This window comes from Syzygium oleosum, unplaced genomic scaffold, assembly GCF_021117445.2.
Source record: "Syzygium oleosum isolate NSW1041296 unplaced genomic scaffold, Sole_v2.1 Sole_v2.57, whole genome shotgun sequence".
Classification (NCBI taxonomy): Eukaryota; Viridiplantae; Streptophyta; class Magnoliopsida; order Myrtales; family Myrtaceae; genus Syzygium; species Syzygium oleosum.
The window spans coordinates 1191887-1209480 of record NW_026607541.1 but is presented as its reverse complement, the minus strand read 5'-3'; the positions used below and the strand labels follow the sequence as shown (position 1 = coordinate 1209480).

Below are 17594 nucleotides of genomic sequence, written 5' to 3'. Positions count from 1 at the left end.
AGGCTTACCTAGGCCGAAGTGGACTGACTACATTTTCTTTCACATGTTGGGCAAGCTTTTAGGGTTTTGTTTTTTCAAAAGGATATGAACCCTAATCGCACTAGTGCCACTAAATAGACTGCTTTAGTTTTTTTTATTATGTTTCCTTATGAGAGATTGAGTAAAGTTTTGGTATATAATGTAAAGTAGGGTTTCACACCGATTTGTCATGTACTTTGTACTATGAAATGTTTTTCTATTGAAATTCTGAAATTTGTCACATCGATCGAATCGCATTACTTCCTCCGTTCATCCTATTTTTGTTGGGTTAATTAAAAAAAAAAGCACCAACTTTAGGTCAATGGACAATTCTGGCCCGAACTTTTTTTTGTCCCGTAAAAAAGCACCAACTTTAGGTCGAGTGATAACTCTGGCCCCAACTTTTTTTTGTCTCGTAAAAAAAATCAACTTTCACTTAAATCCCAAATTTGGCCCTCATTAACTTAAAACCATTGATTATCGAACTTGACTGTTCCACCTTAACAATAAATCCACTGACTTGCTGACTGAATTTAAAGTATTATTCATTGTCTTATTATCTGAGCCACGGCTTGAAGAATAACAATGAAACTGTTCGTCTCCTTCACTTCACCAGCAAATAAAAAATATCTCCAGATTGAATCTCTTTGGCCAGACTTCGTTGTTTTGTCGTAATCTATAACTGTAGACCACCACCCGTCGATAGACGTCATGGATGAGATTCGCCAAGCTCACCACCATATAAACTTTTTTCTCAAACAAGGGTGACTTCAAATAGAAAGTCAATGGGAGGCCAGATTTGGGATTTAAGTGAAAGTTGGTGCTTTTTTACGAGACAAAAAAAAATTGGGGCCAGAATTGTCACTCGACCTAAAGTTGATGCTTTTTTACAGGACAAAAAAAAGTTTGGGCCATAATTATCTCTTGACCTAAAGTTGGTGCTTTTTTACAGGACAAAAAAAAGTTCGGGCAAGAATTGTCCCTCTACCTAAAGTTGGTGCTTTTTTTTGGAATTAACCCTATTTTTGTTTAATATAATGTGCAGCAATTCACGTTAACTAGCAGATCGATCGATGCACGACCCATCTTTCAACATTCTATACGATATTACATGACTGTTATATTCACTCCTATAGTAGCCATCTAGGAGCACAAAGGAATCAAATCACTTATGCCACTGCTTTTGGAGATTGTTCAAAGATTTGTGCCGGAGGTACACATGGTTTTGCTTCCCCGAAACTATGACAAGCCCCCAAACATATCCATATTGATTCCTTTCACCTCACCAAACAAAAAATACTCTTTTCCCTCCTATTAAGTTTACTCAGGCTCAAAATCAAGTACGATCAAGGAAAGCAACGCCCAAATGGATAAGTCCAGAAGAGGAGAATAATTACCGAAATCAATCCCGTCTCAATTGACTACATCACTTTTGTAACCCAACATCTTCTATAATCTAATCGGTTTGACCTCTCCTTATCGACGCATATTTGTGGTCTACAATAGTACCCCAACACTTTACCGTTGGAAGGAAAAGTGGAGGAATTAAAAAGTTTATATATGTAGCCAAATACAAGAAAATCCATGTAAAGAAAATCGAGAATGATAAGAAAATTCGCTATGTAAAATATATCTGACCCTTGAAATTCTGAAAGGACCCGAAAAATCAACAAATATATAGTAAGCGCTTTTCAAAAACCATCACCTTTATTCACATGCATGGTCCTAAAATCAACTAAGTGCTTGTTCCTTTCCTTATGTGTCCACATCAAGCCGAACTTGCACTTTTTTCCCTCTCTTTTTTTTTTTTGAGGTATCTTTCACACCTTTATCCCCCCCTATCCCTATAAAACCAAACTCTCTTCAGATTCTCAAAACTCATAAACAAACACACTTCCATTGCGAAATCTCTCTCTCTCTCTCTCTCTCTCTCTCTCTCTCTCTCGCATACTATGACCGGGAAGAGAAGCCAGACAAGCCCTGTCGGGAGCCCCTTATCGGGCAACGTGTCGGACGGCTACAACCCGAAGGAGCAGGACCGGTTCCTGCCGATCGCCAACGTGAGCCGGATCATGAAGCGGTCCCTCCCTGCGAACGCCAAGATCTCCAAGGAGGCCAAGGAGACCGTCCAGGAGTGCGTCTCCGAGTTCATCAGCTTTGTCACCGGCGAGGCCTCTGACAAGTGCCAGCGCGAGAAGCGCAAGACCATCAACGGTGACGACCTCCTCTGGGCCATGACCACCCTCGGCTTCGAGAACTACGTTGCCCCCCTCAAGGTGTACCTCAACCGGTATCACGAGGCTGAGGGCGACAAGGGCAGCGCCGCCGGCACGGGGAGGGGGCACGAGGACCCGCCGGCGCCATCTGGGGCAGAGCACAGGGTCAACGGCGTGGGGGATTTTCAGAGCTTTTATGGGTTGGTCGCTGTTGGGGGAGGGTTCAACGTGAATCGGATGATGATCGGTGAGAATGGGGATGGGAGTGGAAATAAAGTTATGGCTCCTCAAATTCATAATGGGGTGGGGTGGTAGAGAAATTTTAGAGCTTACTTAATTAATTTCAAGTGGGAAATATAACCACCGATTTGTTAGATGGTATGTTATGTTGAAGTAGTAAGCTTATTTTTGTTCAATCTACTCATACTAATGGAAATATATCGCAAATTTCCTATAGTACCTACTTAAGTTCTCCAGTTTTTTTTTCTCAAAAATCTAAACTTCGCCACAGCTATATTTTGTTAAAATTCAGGCATCATTCGGGGTGTCTACAAAACGGAAGAGTAATGCATGTAGTACATGTTGCCGTGACGTGCGATTAAGTGCACCTGAATCCCTAACATTTTCCGAAGATGTGCGATTTCATTCTAAAACTATTAAAAAGTACAATCAATTCCTAAAACTTATCAAACTGGTGCAATTAAGTCATTTTATTAGGTTTGTCCAATATGCCTAATGAAAAATGCTGACATGTTATTTTTTTGTTCTCTTAATACACATGGTGCCGATGTGGTGCCAACTAGGCTCTACATCAAACAAAAATATGAAAAACTAAACAAAAGAGATAAAAAAATTAAGGAAAAGGAAAAATGATAAAAAACACAAAAATTAAAGCAGAGTACATATTGGGGGTTGGGTTGGGTTGGGTTGGGGCAGCATCGCCCTTTAAGCCCCCTCCGGTAGAGTGTGTTTTTCTTTATCTTTTTAGACCTTTTTTTTTTATTTTTAACCTTAAAATTAGGAGATAAACGGTGTCGTTTTGGTAATTGTTCCACTCTTCATTAACATAATGGCCACGTAGGAAAGAGAAAGTAATAAAAAAAGTCGGCATTTTCCGTCAAATAAATTGGACATAGCTAATGCATGACTTACAAACATCAATTTTGTAATTTTTTTTTGTGTTGATTACACTTTTTAAAAACTTTAGGTGTCTATTGCACTTTTGATATGTTATGGAATAAAAGTAATTTAATTCATTCTGTGCTAATGAAAATGACAGCTATCCGAGAGAGCAAAAAAGATGTTATGAAGGAACCTATGCACCTCTTTTTATAAAAGTTACTTTCGTATCTGGAGAAAATATCACAAGCTGTTATAAAGGAAGCTATGCGCCTTCTTCTATAGAAGGTTACTTCGATATATATATTGCCCATACGTGGCGCATCAATATATCACGTATTATGTTAACATGAAGTTTCATGCTTCGGTTACCAAAGTTAATTATGTGAACAAAATGGAAAAATACAATTGACTCTGGGATCACTGATTTTGCACATTGAGAGCATACTTTTATCTGCCTAAATAATAATAATAATAATAATAATAATAAACGCTTAAATTATTGACTTAGAAATGTATTGAGCACGACAAACTGGAGTGCACTTCTCCTACCTCAACTATATAACATTAATTTTGTCAGGCCAACGGTCAGAAGTAATCGTTCCAAAGAATGAACAGAATTCAGATTCGAATCTGAAAATTTTATTTGCGGCATCAGTTTTACCAGAACTTTTCTTTATGAAGTTCAAATTGTTCTGTTAGCATTTTGAACCTGAAATGTCTATTTCCGAGTCCCACGTACTTTTCTTATTGGAATTTCAAACTCTTTGCCATATTCCTTTCTTTTTGTTTAAGGTAAAAGTTTGTTACTTCATGGAGAGCGAGGAATGTGAACGGGTGACAGATTGGCTAAACGGCGGATGATTCTGTTCGGTAAGAATTTATGATATATTTTATGTCAGTCAGAAGGTGAGGTTTTAGTGATTGAATTAATGCAAATAAAATTGTTGATCAATCTCTGAACGAGGATTCACCAGTAAATAAAAATTCCAGATGAGGGAATACTATTTGATACGAAAGAAGATGACAGCAGATGGTATCCGACCTTTTTTAAGTACCATTTTGAAGCCTCAAATGCTAAAGGAGCAGAATTTGGTGCGGTACCGGTATCTGAAATAGGGACACAATATCTCAAAGTTACCAAGCTAAGATTCAAATGTTCAAGCAAATTGGTTAATTATGAAGCTCGTATCTTAGGATTAAGGGCGACCTTGAGCATAAAGATTGAAGACCATAGTATTCGGGGATTCGGGCTTGATCATACACCAAGTTAAAGGGGATTGGCAAACTCAAGATGAAAAACTTCTTCTTTATTACCAGCACCAAATCCTCGTGAGCCGTTTGTTTGACAGCATTGAGTTTCATCACATCCCATAACTCCTTCAGCTGAACATGGACATCTCCTTTCTTATTTCACCCATTGAATCGAGGCGGCATGCGCCGGATCTGGACAGTGCCATGATGGACGATGTTGGCCAACAACTCAAGATCACTTATTGATTACTAGAACGAGCCTCCTAAACTATACTCATTATCTTAATGACTAAATCAACAGTCTCAACTGACCCTTAAGTTAGGTCTACTAGTTTCTGTCTCCTAACTTGACATACATACATACATACATAACATACATACATTCTCCAATAATTTATTAGGTTTTTATCTCTTTTTCATTGCTATCTGGTATGTACGTAAGAACGAGTCTCTTTATACTCGTTGACTTGCTCAATTCACGGGGCAGCGTGACCGAACCGCTTGCTTGCTCACGTCGTCACCAGTATGGACTTATTGTTGGTCGGCCAAACTCAATTAGTCATGTCTAAACAAAGAAAACATCTTTGGGTAGGTGAACTAGCAGAGATCGAACTGCCTCGTGAGTGGGAACATCAACTTCATTAGTCAGCATCGAGCACGAGAGTTATGTACATTAACATTGTCACAAGTTCCATCAGAAAAACAACATTATTGATATTGCGCAGAATCGGAAGTGGAGACAAAATCAAAACGATTCAAGTGAATGATAAATGTAGAAAAGTAAATCTGACGTGATGGATTTATGCGATGCGGCCGTGTGCCTACTCCACGGGAAGAGATCGGTGAATGGTTCCGGTATAATGAGCAAAGGGATGATTATAATCGCTCGATCATACTCGCTCACAAATATTTCCTGACTTTGATACACCCAAAACAGCCCAACAATAAGAATTCAAGAAAATCTCACTTAGTTTCTCTCACAATTCTCTTAAAGTTAGACTTGATGCAACCAACGAAATAGGTAAAAAATTGTCCTTTAATTCGGTCCCGCGTGGCCAGATATTTGTAATCTTCTCGGCCAAAATTTACTGGATCGGACGTCCGGTCGAGAAATCAAAATGCTAGAATTCCCAGCTGCAACAATATGGTGGGACGTCACATCCAGTCGCGGCCGAACGTCCAATCTAGTCTCTAGACATCCAAATGTGTGAGTTGGACCCTAGCTAGCCTACAACGTTCGGTGCTTTATTGCGGATGTCCCCAAATGATTTAGGACATCCGAATTGCGCACTCCGAACCAATTTCGCTCTGTTCGGACGTCCTCTATTCCAATTCTAAGCTGTTCCAATCTTCAACAATGAATAAGGAAGCTAAGACACGATTAGATGTTGTCGTTGTCTAGACTATTAATAATTGAGCTTTTGGCTGGCATTGTTCCCGGAAACAAATAAAAGACACAGTACGGCTGTTTGTATAATGGTCAACGCGTACTAAAAAATTCTTTAAGCCAAAAAATTGATAAAAAAAAGAGTAAGAATGTACTACAAATGGCAACGACGATTGGAGTTATCAGAAAAGTATCTCTTTGGATACTTGCATTCGAACAAGAAGAAATTGCGAACTTTATATCACATGATGGTATTTAACTATTAAGTTGACTGGAGCGCCGAACTAGGAAAACGTAAATAAGATTCGAGAATTATCAAATAGCAAATCGTTGGCACTAGCATGGAGCACTAGCATGGTCACTGAATTGATAGACGTTGTTCGGTTCTTGAACAAGGATATGCGTCCACCGAATTCCAATATAGTATGGAAAAATGTTTGAGAGGCTGGATTATTGAGAAACTGGCAGATGCTACTACATCAGAATGATAAAGAGGACAAAAAAAGAAAAATGACAATACAGGCCACGCAGAAAGGGCACGATGCAGCTAGGTTCCTAGGGGCCAGATGATGGAAGAGAGAATAGTCCAACAAAGAAGAGGAAATTACTAAATAGATTGAAAAATACGGGCAGCTAAAATAAATGAAAGAGGTTCAATACTTTTAAAATAGGGCAAAAGCCATCAAAAACCCTAAATTATACTCACTGTGACATCTTTGCTCTCAACTTTTTTCCGTGAGATTGAAAATCCTAAACTTGTACTTGTGTGACATATTTACACTCTGTCAAAGTTCCGTCAATGAGAACCTTTAAAAATCTACTTATATGTATGTCAGAAAGTAAACAATGTTGACATGGCGCTCACGTGGCTTAAGTGAAATAAAAATGACGCTATTTTGGCTGAAAAATCATCTAATGAAACCTTGATGGAGGGTAAATGTGTCACATAGGTACAAGTTTGAAGTTTTTCAGGTCATAAGAAAAAGTTTAGGGTAAAATATCCCAGTGGGCATAATTTAGGGGTTTTTTATGTAAAAAAAGTTCAGAAAAAATGTGTCATAGTAATCATAGTTTGAGATTTTTTGTGACTTTTTCCCTTTACAATATGACTCGAATTTGCACCCGTAAAGGAAATGAAATCCAAGTTGGTTTCCTAATATGAGTAGATTTATCTAAAATGGGTTTCCTATTTTGGATATAAATGCTTTATATGTAAGAGATGGAATTCTACTTACTTATAACACGTTAAAGCAAACAAGAGAAGTGTTATGCTTTGAGTGTAAACTAGGGATGAGAAGCCCGTGATTGTAAATTCTGTATTTTTTGGATTGATAGTGGATTTCTTGGTGATCGACTATCCCCATTGAATAGGTACTGACACTCCGGTCGAATTACGTAAATCTCTGATGCACTTATCGTTCTTTGTTGATTTCTTTGTTAATTTTTTCTTCTGGCATTAGACTTCAATAGCAAGATCCTTCAGTATCTGTACTATTTTCTCAGCAACTGGTATTAGAGTTAAGGATAAGGTTTTTTCTGGTCTTGATTTGGTACTTTTGCTTATCTGATCATCGTCTAAAAATTTTGTTGTTGCAATTGTGTTTGGAGTGAAGTAGAATTTGAAAAGTATAACGGGAGGAACAACTTTGGGTTGTGAATGTTGACACCTAAGTTTTGGCAACTTCATTGGTTACATAGAAAATTAGGAATCAAGCCTGACCCCAAACATAATTATTGTTAAATTACATCTACATATTAGGAGCATTGTCATTTAGAATTATAAGCCCACATAAACTGCATTATAATTGGACTGAGTTAAATAATGATGCTCTAGGCTTAATAAGATTATCTTGACTAAGCCTAAGAGAATACAAAACTCGGCCAAGCCCATTGTAGCCGAAATTTCACATATGCGATTCACACTATGGAAGTCAAATTAGGAAATGTTGTGTTCGTTAATTAAATTGAAAAACAATAAAGCACATTGAGCTCAAAATTTCGGTCACTGGATAGGGAATGAAAGAGATATTTTATTTTGCTATCTTAATATATCATACAATTTCTTTGTTTCAATTTAGGAAAGGGATATATCAAGAAAAGCCCTAATTTTGCCTATATAAGCACAATGTTCTCTTGAAATTAAGAAAGTTGTTCACAAAGGGCGTTGGCAATACACAATAGAAAAGAAAAGGGACAAATAGAGTAAAAAGGAGAAACATATACACACGAGCTCTCTCTCTCCCACGGCCCCTAGAAAAATTCTATTGCGCAGTTTTACGAAATCGATAAGTATGTATTTGTTAACCATTGAATCGAACTTAAATTTTGTGGAGAGTATTGAGAAAATTGGACTGGCCAAACTGCTAAAGAGTCCAACGCACGGTTGTGCAAAAACGATGAGTATGCGTTTGTTTAATGTGACATCCTCAAATCTGACCCTATTCAGGGTGTAATGAATGGTTAATTCATCAATGCGCAACTAGTAGAATTAGACTCTGAATCGATTCAAGAATAATTGAAGAATATTCCAAGCTTCGGGAAAGGCAATTTAGGACTTCGATGCGCACGATCAAAGAACTCAATCATAAATTGACAATTCGATCATTAGGATCATTGAGGGATCCTCATAAACCATTTCAAGCCGATCCAGGAATGGTTATAGCTCGATTCGGCAATAGTGTATAATCGGATTGCGGGTGATTCTGCACGATTACTGTATTGATTCCGAACGATACTAGACCAATCCCTAATGATCGTATATTCCGAAATGGGCAATTGACCCCTCTCGATTACATGACAACTGAGGGTTATCCATGATTTGAAAAGGCTTAAACATAGATTGATTTGTAATCAACTATGGGTTAAACGCACGAAATCCCTAAGAGCTGCCCATAGTTCTAATTATGCGAAAGACGCATTTGAGTGATTTTAACTACGAATTCTAATCTAGATGAGGGTATTGGACTCTAGAAGATTAAGAGACAATTATTGGATAAATTCTGGGAATTGCCTATTTATCGGTAAATCGAGAAACTTTGGAAAAGTGAAATTCGGGTCGGAAATTGGGGCCCCCAAGGGGGCCCACGAATTTCTAAGGACCCAATGGGCCTCATGGACTATATAGTCGGCCACAAGGGCCCAATGGAAGGGAAATTACAATTTTACCCTTTTGGGCATAAATTAAGAAGTTTTGAGAATTTGTGCAAGAAAAGCCTAAGACGAGAAGCCCGCAAGGAACTAAGCCCAATGACGGGCCCCAAGGAGGATTTCAGCCCAAGGAGGAATGGGCTTGGCCCAAGTTTAAGCCCATTTAAAGCCTCTTAGAGAGGAATAGTGTCTTTAAGCAAAAAGACTAGGTCTTCTAGAATCTCTTTGAGTTGAAAAAGGGCAAAATTGTCCACTTGTTCCTCAAGTTTTGGCCGGCCACATAAGGGAGGGAATTGACCAAAATGCCCCTCTCATCTTTCCTTAATTCCATTTTTACCCTTGGATATTTGTGAAACTTGTTTTGCAAGAGTTAATCTTGGCCTTTCATTCAAACTTGGTGAGCAAGAGTTAATCTTGGCCATCCATCTTGGCTTGTGAAGCAAGGAGAAAGGAGAGCCATCCATTTTTTGGGTGTCTTGCAAGACACTTTCTCTCTCTTCCCTTATTCCTCATTTTCCTCTAAGTTTGCTCTCTTTGGTCTCTCTCTCTCTAGCCTCTCATCCGCCGCTCTCCCTCTCTCTTTCTTGTTGTTCGGCCCTCACCATGACACCCTCACGCCACCACCACCGTGAGTTGTCCGCTGCAGTGAGCCACCCGCGCCGTCGTCCATCGCCGGAACGCTGCACGCCATCCGCCATGCCATCTCGCCGCCCTTGCGGAGCCACCCCTTGGTTTTCTTTGGTTTAAGAGTAAGTTTACTCTCTAAAGCTTGATTAGGGCATTAGGTTGCTAATAGTTTAGGTTTAGAGTTAATTAGGTGGATTAGAGGATAGTTTATCTAGTTAATGATAGCTTATTTTGATTATTATGTGATAACCTATCTAGTGTAATTGATTGCTTATCAAGCTTAGGTGATAGCTTATCTCATGCTTTAATGATAACTTATCATGCTAAAGTGATAACTTATCAAGAATTGGTCGATAGTTTATCGTGAATTGGTTGATAACTTTTCAAGAGTAAGTCGATAGCTTATAGTGAATTGGTCGATAACTTATCAAGAGTAAGTCGATAGCTTATCATGAATTGATCAATAGCTTATCACGAATTGACTGATAGCTTATCATGATTTAAGCGATAGCTTACCTTAAATTAAGTTGATAGCTTATCATGTGTTTAGTGATAACTTATCAAGTTCATGGTGACAACTTATCAATTGCATGTGATAGCTTACCAAGAATAGTTGTGATAGCTTATCATGTTTAATGGTGATGACTTATCATAGAAAATGGTAATAACTCATCTTGCTCACTTGTCTTATATAGTGATAGATTACCATGTATTAAGGTTTAAATTGCCATGAGAAAAATGATGAGTTCATATTGTATAATGCCTTGATTAAATGGCAACCTTGAACATGCTTATGTTTAAAAGGGAAATTGAATGGACAATGCTAATGGTGTTTGAAAATGAGTGCATTTCATGATATCTTTATACGTAAAGAAGTGTATGTCATAAACACTTTGCATTGGCTAATTCCCAAAGATAAGAATTAGCATTGAGTGATTGCTATGTGTGCATTGTCACATAAAAGTTTCATCTAGGCGGGGGTTCTAGACGATGCTCGGCGGGGATTTGAATGCCATCTAGGCGGGGGTTTTAGATGATGCCGTGTTGCGATTGAGGCTAGACCGATGCTCCTTATGGAACGCTGTCTGGGTGGGGATTCCAGACGTTGTCGTGCCCAACGGAGCGGGATGATGCCCAGTTATGCCGGAAGACACTGGCGGGGGTTTGGTTGTGGTCCTGAGTGGTCGTTTAATAATTCGGACTATTATGAGTTCAACGTGCATGGATGAATGCATTGTGCCTGAAAGTGATAATTATATGTGTCTGGATTATTAAATTGATATTGTGCTTGCTTATGCACTATGATATGCCTCTGATATATACAATCATGTGATCTTGTCATATGCTCGTTGGAGCTATTGCAGAGTTATGATAGTTAGTAGAGACTGAGAGAATTGCTTCTTGTTAATAGTTAAGGCAAAGTAAGGGCTTTGCTATTGATCTGCCATCGATGCTAGAGCAACACGTTTAGGGCGATCCAAAGGCAACGTATTCTCCTAAACGAGATTTAAGGAGCTTACTTGTTGAGTTAAATCTCACCCGTCGTTGTTAACCACTTTTCAGGTCCTTCGATATGAGTACGCGTTTGGTCCGCTTCGGGTTACCATAGACCGAGAAGTGGAAGGGACTGGTGTTCCAGGGGAATCGGCTGTTTTGAGGAGAAACATTTTTTGAGGTCGTCCTCGTATATAAAGGAGCTAGGATAACCCTCAATCCCTTTTGATGTCATAATCGGAAAAAGGAACGCGTAGCAAAATTGTATTTTGTGAAATACCAATGTGTTATTGACAATTAAGAGGTGAATGAAATATATTTGTTTTCCTCACTATCCCCTTATTATATGTCCGGGAGTTTACACGTTTCTGTGTGTGTTTAATGAAAGATAAAAAAAAAAGGGTCGGCGACGCGTCCGGGGATGTCGCAACTAAACGACCAAGGAGGGATGGTGGCGTTCCCGAGGGAACGGGGCGTGACATTTAAAGTCGGAATGCCATGAAATTTTAAGGAGACCTCTATGACACCTAGTTCTTCAACTTCACCAAAGGAATTGAGCATAAAAAATCTAGTGACCCCTTGTGCTGTCCACAGTCCCTGACATTGCTATTCGTCGCCTCTTGCTGGTTGCTGCCGTGGATATCTCTTAGCCAGTTGCCGTTCGAAGTTGGGGTCTCAATTTAGGTAATTTCCCTAAAATGATTCTCAATTTCAATATTCAATTGCTCAAATTATGAATATTTCGATTCTAACTATGATTTGATATGAGATTTTAGGTGTATCCTAAATAGAAAATTTCCTCTTTTGAGTCGTGCATGTAAATTGATCTTTAAGACCTATGATAGGACCCCCGACTACCTTTGTTTCCAATTTTGGGCTTACATATTACATGTCATTACTTTAGGAAACATTCCTATTATAAAAATACAAAAAAAATAAAATTATTGCATTGAGTTTAGATTGCATTCATGCATGTTTCCTAATTAGAAATTGCATATCTTAGGTACATTAGAAGTCATATAATAATTTGTATCTAGGATTAATCAATAATATTTTCTTTGCATCATAATTTGATAATTGTGTATCTTTGATAGATATTGATGACTATTGAATGATATAGCATAATTTCCATTAGCATTGATGCGTAGTAATAATTCTTGAAGTTATTTGCTGATTATGCGTCTCCATCATATAGTCTGCGCTTTCATAAGACTTTGCGTTTTTAACAAATATTCGTGAATGTTGCATATTTTGGGTCATATCTAGATTACATTTAAATAATCCAATCTCATGTCATTAGTCTAATAGTTCATGCATGTTAAGTTAGAATTCACATAGACATAACTTACATTAAAATTGCATTCATTAAAATGAAGAAACCCAAAAAGAATTAGTTAACATTGCACAAGCATACTTGGATTATTATTGTTGCATGCATTATTGTTTGCTTCCTACTTAATACCTTGCAGGACCTTTATCACATTTTATGATAATAATGCTTCGCCTTTTCTTTGCTAAACACATCGAGGTTCTTTTTCCCTTTCTAACAATTTATTTATTGCTTTAATTTGTTGATTATTAAATTATTGCTTGTGCATCCACATGATCACCTATTACATATTGTGAAATTAAAATCGACAAAGGCTTCTTGTGAATTTTTTTTTTTAAAAAGAGCAAAGGTACCGAAAGGGTGCTAGATTTATTTAGCGTAATCAAGTCCTGTATACATGAAATCTCTGGTTCACAAAGTAAGATGTTTTGCTACATCTTATTTTGTTTATAATTGCTCATAATAGATTAGTGGCGACTCCTGAATAAATTAAAGTTGCGATTTATATGGGTTGGGAGAGTCCACGCTAAATGTAAGTTTAGCAATCCATTAGCTTTCCCTTTGTGGTTTACCTTCGAAAAGGCCGCGACAGCGGAGTATCAATATGCAGCGAAAGTGTTAGAGGGTAAGGATAAACTGCTAGAAACTATGAAAGAGATCGATAAGGTCGAGTTGATGGAGAAGGTAAAAGTATAATCCAATTGAATCTTTCGAATGAAGAGTTGATTGAAGTGGTTGAAGAGAGGAATACCACAATGTTGTGGGCAAAACGTGAGTCATTTATCTAATGAAGAGTTTGAATAATCATTTATATATACTTAAAAGGATGCTTCAAATTCATGGTGGTTAAAGGCACATCTATAAGAGCTTATTTAGACGAGTTTAACGAACTCATACCGGACTTGATGAACATCAATGAGGCTTTGCTTGATGGGAAATGATGCATGATGTTGTTGGTGTCTCTACCAAATTCTTTTGAGCACTTTCCTAATCCACTATTATTGGGTCGCACTACGGTTATATTAGAAGAGGTAAAGTCCACAATGTTTTCTATGAAGTAGCAAAAAAAGTTACAAGGTCCAAGAAGATAATTTAGCGCAAGATACGATGCAAAGTTTGGTATTTTGGGGTAGAGACAAAAGCAGAGGATCTAAAGCGAGGGGATGGAAGATCTGTTCGAAATCAAGGTCCAAGTTCGGAACCACCAATATTATTACCACGATGAGGTATGGTACTATTAGAGAAATTGGCCGAAGTACAAGGGTAAAAGAGTTGAGGTGAAGTTTGTTGGCATTGGTAATGTTGTTATTCTAGTAAATAATAGTTCCAATGATGCCAATGATGTGTTAGCAGTCACCATGAGTTCAACAGGTGATGATTGAGTGCTTGATTGTAGCTGTTCTTATCATGTGACCTTTCATACTGCTTTACCATGGGATAAAAACAACAGGAGTGCCATAATTTTCGTAGGCAAAAGTACATTACGAGTGCCATAACTTGTGTACGGCGATTACTTTGGTACCATAACTTTTTTTCGGATCACTTTGGTGCCAAGTCGGAGCAAAAGAGATCACTTTAGTGCCAATTTGGCCGGAAATCCGACGTGGCATTTTTTATTAATTTTTGACGCCGACGTGGCTCGCCGGAGGCTAAGTCAGCGTTACAGTCAGCATTTTTTTTTAAATAATTTTTTTCAGCGTGTACAGTCAGCATTTTTAATTTTAAATATTTTTTTTCCTTTTTTTTTTCTTCTTTCATTTTTCTTTTCTTTTCTTTTTTTTCTTTTCTCCCCTCGCCGGTGGCCGGCCAGCCACCGGCGAAGCCCGGGAAGGGCTGGGCGAGGGCGGCCTTGCCCATGGCCGGTGAGGGGCGGCCGACCTCGCCGGCGACAGACGAGACCTGCCCAGGCGAGGGCTGCCCTCGCCCGACGCCGACGAGGTAAAGCCCTCGCCTGGCGGGCGAGGTCGCCCTCGCCGGATCTGCGGCGGGTCGCCCACGCCCGACTCGGATGAGGGCGACCCTCGCCCGCCCGGGCAAGGGCTTCCCTCGCCCGACGCGAGCGAGGGTTGCCCCGCTGAGCAGTCGGGCGTGGGCGACCTCGCCCGACGCCGGCGAGGGTCGCCTCGCCGAGATCCAGGCGAGGCGACCCTCGCCGCGTCCGGGCGAGGGAAGCCTCGCCCGGGCGGGCGAGGGTCGCCCTCGCTTGAGTCGGGCGTGGCGACCCGCCCGCCCAGTGAGGGCTTTCTTCACCCGACGCCGGCGAGGGTCGCCCTCGCCGTATCCGGCGAGGGAGACCTCGCCGGCGCCGGGCGAGGCAGCCCTCGCCCGGGCCGGCGAGGGACGGCGTCGCTTGGGCCGGCGTGGGCCAGCCTCGCCTGTCGCCGGCGAGGGTCGGCCGCCCCTCGCCGGCCATGGGCAAGGTCGCCCTCGCCCAACCCTTCCCGGGCTTCGCCGGTGGCCGGCTGGCCACCGGCAACCGGCCTGCGAGGGGAGAAAAGAAAAAAAAGAAAAGAAAAGAAAAAGGAAAGAAGAAAAAAAAAAGGAAAAAAAATATTTAAAATTAAAAATGCTGACTGTACACGCTGACTCAGCCTCCGGCGAGCCATGTCGGCGTAAAAAATTAATAAAAAATGCCACGTCGGATTTCCGGCCAAATTGGCACTTAAGTGATTTCTTTTGCTCCGACTTGGCACCAAAGTGATCCGAAAAAAAGTTATGGCACCAAAGTGATCGCCGTACACAAGTTATGGCACTTGTGGTGTACTTTTGCCAATTTTCGTATGATACTCACTTGAGTGTCATAACTTTTTTTTTTGTCACTTAAGTGCCATATCGGACTAAGATTGATCATTTAAATGTCATTTTCAGCAAATCGTCCTACGTAGATTTTTTACTTAATTTTTCATTCCCATGTGGATTTTTTTAATAATTTTAATTTTTTATTTTTCTTTTCCTTTTTTTTTTCTATGCCAGCGAGGGTCACCGGCAATCCTCGCCGGCCATGAAGGCCTCGTCCGGACTGGGTGAGGGCTGCTTTGCCCTAGGCCGGTGGGGCCACCAAGGCCCTAGGTAAGGCCATTGCCGGTTGTTTTCAGATTTCAGTCCAACACCGGAAAAATTATCATTTTCTTGGAAAATGGCATCCTGGAAAACATTTTCTAGAAATGTCACATTTTTTGCGAAACAAATGAAGCCTCAATTTTAAAAAAAATATAAATTTTGTACACTAATTTGTATTACATGGAAGTGTTTTAGCAATATAATTTTAAAAAAATCATAAGAAACAAGTTTTCATAGATTGAGTTAAAAATGGAAGTGTTTTAGCAATATGATTCGGGTCGGGTATGACTGGGTATGTGCTAAGAAATTTACATTACGAATAAATGGGTCATAAACGGATTAATGTGTTAATAGGGATAGAACCATTTATGAGCCGACCCAAACCCGACCCGACTCATCCGTTTGAAAGGTATAGGTGTTGCAGCCAACACCATCACTTCTTAAAACACAGCCTTGAACCCTGTTTTGTCGAACTCCTTGTCCATGTATTTTTTCCCTAACACCATCCGACAACTCATGATAGCGACGAGATCTTTCCGCTGAAGTCGATGGCCATGCGGTCGCGAGACGCAAACAAGCTGACCTCCTCTCTTCTTGAGGACTTGAAGGAGTTGATTTTGGAATTGCTAAGGAGCATCAAAGTGTACGTCTTTCGGATGTTCTTCCAATATGGGCCATATGGCACGAACGACAAGTTTTTTTGTTCATAAGAGATGTACTTTGAGGCCTCATGAGGCAACCAGCTCACAAAATCAAGATTGTGGGCCTTGAGGAATTGCTTGGCCACTTCAGGCAATGAGACGACGATCACGGGCACAAACCCGAGACGCAAGTACATGATGGGTTTAAAAGTTTTAGTTAATTTGAAGATCATGGTGAGAGTTATTTCCCAACAAAAGGAGGTTTCCACGAATCGAAAATCCTCTTAGATCAGTAGGCGGTTTCTTCTTACTCTGTGTTTTCCACTGCAAAGCTTGTAATAGGAGATGAGCAATTAAACTGAAGGTGAGCGTTATCCATATCCAAGCCATCGAGGTGGTTATTTGGAAGGTAATGGTATGAAGAGGTTGGTGGAGATAATTGAGTTGGATATATAGTTTAAGATATAAGAGGGAGTGGATGTTTCTAACCAAAATTGGCAAAATTTGTTACTTTGTGATAGTTTTTTAGTAGGTTTCTACATCAAGAATCAGAACAGATAAGAAAAATGCGGAAAATAGAATTGAGGAATTTTTGTGTTATTTGATATAAATATAAATATAAATATATATTAATGAAGAATACATTAGAATAGGTTTTCTTATATAATTATTCTAAAATAATATCTCAATCAAGATATGCACAATCAAATGCCAATATACGTGCAATATACGTACAATCTTGAGAGACATAATAATCAACATAAATATCATAATTATCTCTAACATAAGAAAATATCCTATAGAAATCCCTAATTGTCTCTAACATCTCTCCTCAAACTCAAGTTGATAAGGAATATAATCATCGATGTTTGGCATCGTGGCTAACACCAGCACTTCTTGAAACACGCCTTGAACCCTATCGTGTCGAACTCTTTGTCCATGTATTTCTTCCTTAACACCATTTGGCAACTCAAGTTGGCGATTAGCGATGAGATCTTCTAGTTCAAGTTAATGGCCATGCGGTCGTGAGACGCGTGTTTGAGAAAATTTACAAACAAGCCAACCTCCTCTCTTCTCATGGACTTAAAGGAGCTGATTTTGGAATTGCTAAGCAGCACCAAAGTGTACGTCTTTCGGATATTCCTCTAGTATGGACCATACGCAACGAACGACAAGTTCCTTTGCTCATAAGAGATGTGCTTTGAGGCCTTATGAGGCAGCCAGCTCGCGAAATCAAAGATCATGGGCCTTGAGGAATTGCTTGGCCACTTTAGGCGATGAGACGACAATTGCGGGCACAA

At 39.7% G+C, this 17594-nt stretch overlaps 1 protein-coding gene across 1 annotated transcript; it reads left to right on the top strand.

The window, feature by feature from the left end:
• The first annotated feature begins 1911 nt into the window (after positions 1-1911).
• On the top strand, positions 1912-2690 carry LOC130136989 (nuclear transcription factor Y subunit B-3-like). Its single transcript, XM_056307660.1, has one exon. It carries the CDS (start codon positions 1971-1973, stop codon positions 2547-2549), a length of 579 nt encoding a protein of 192 aa, XP_056163635.1. The 5' UTR covers positions 1912-1970; the 3' UTR covers positions 2550-2690.
• Positions 2691-17594: the final 14904 nt, after the last annotated feature.

What these genes read in the sequence shown, in the direction of transcription:
- LOC130136989 (XM_056307660.1), top strand. Translation starts at nt 1,971, where the DNA reads ATGACCGGGAAGAGAAGCCAGACAAGCCCTGTCGGGAGCCCCTTATCG.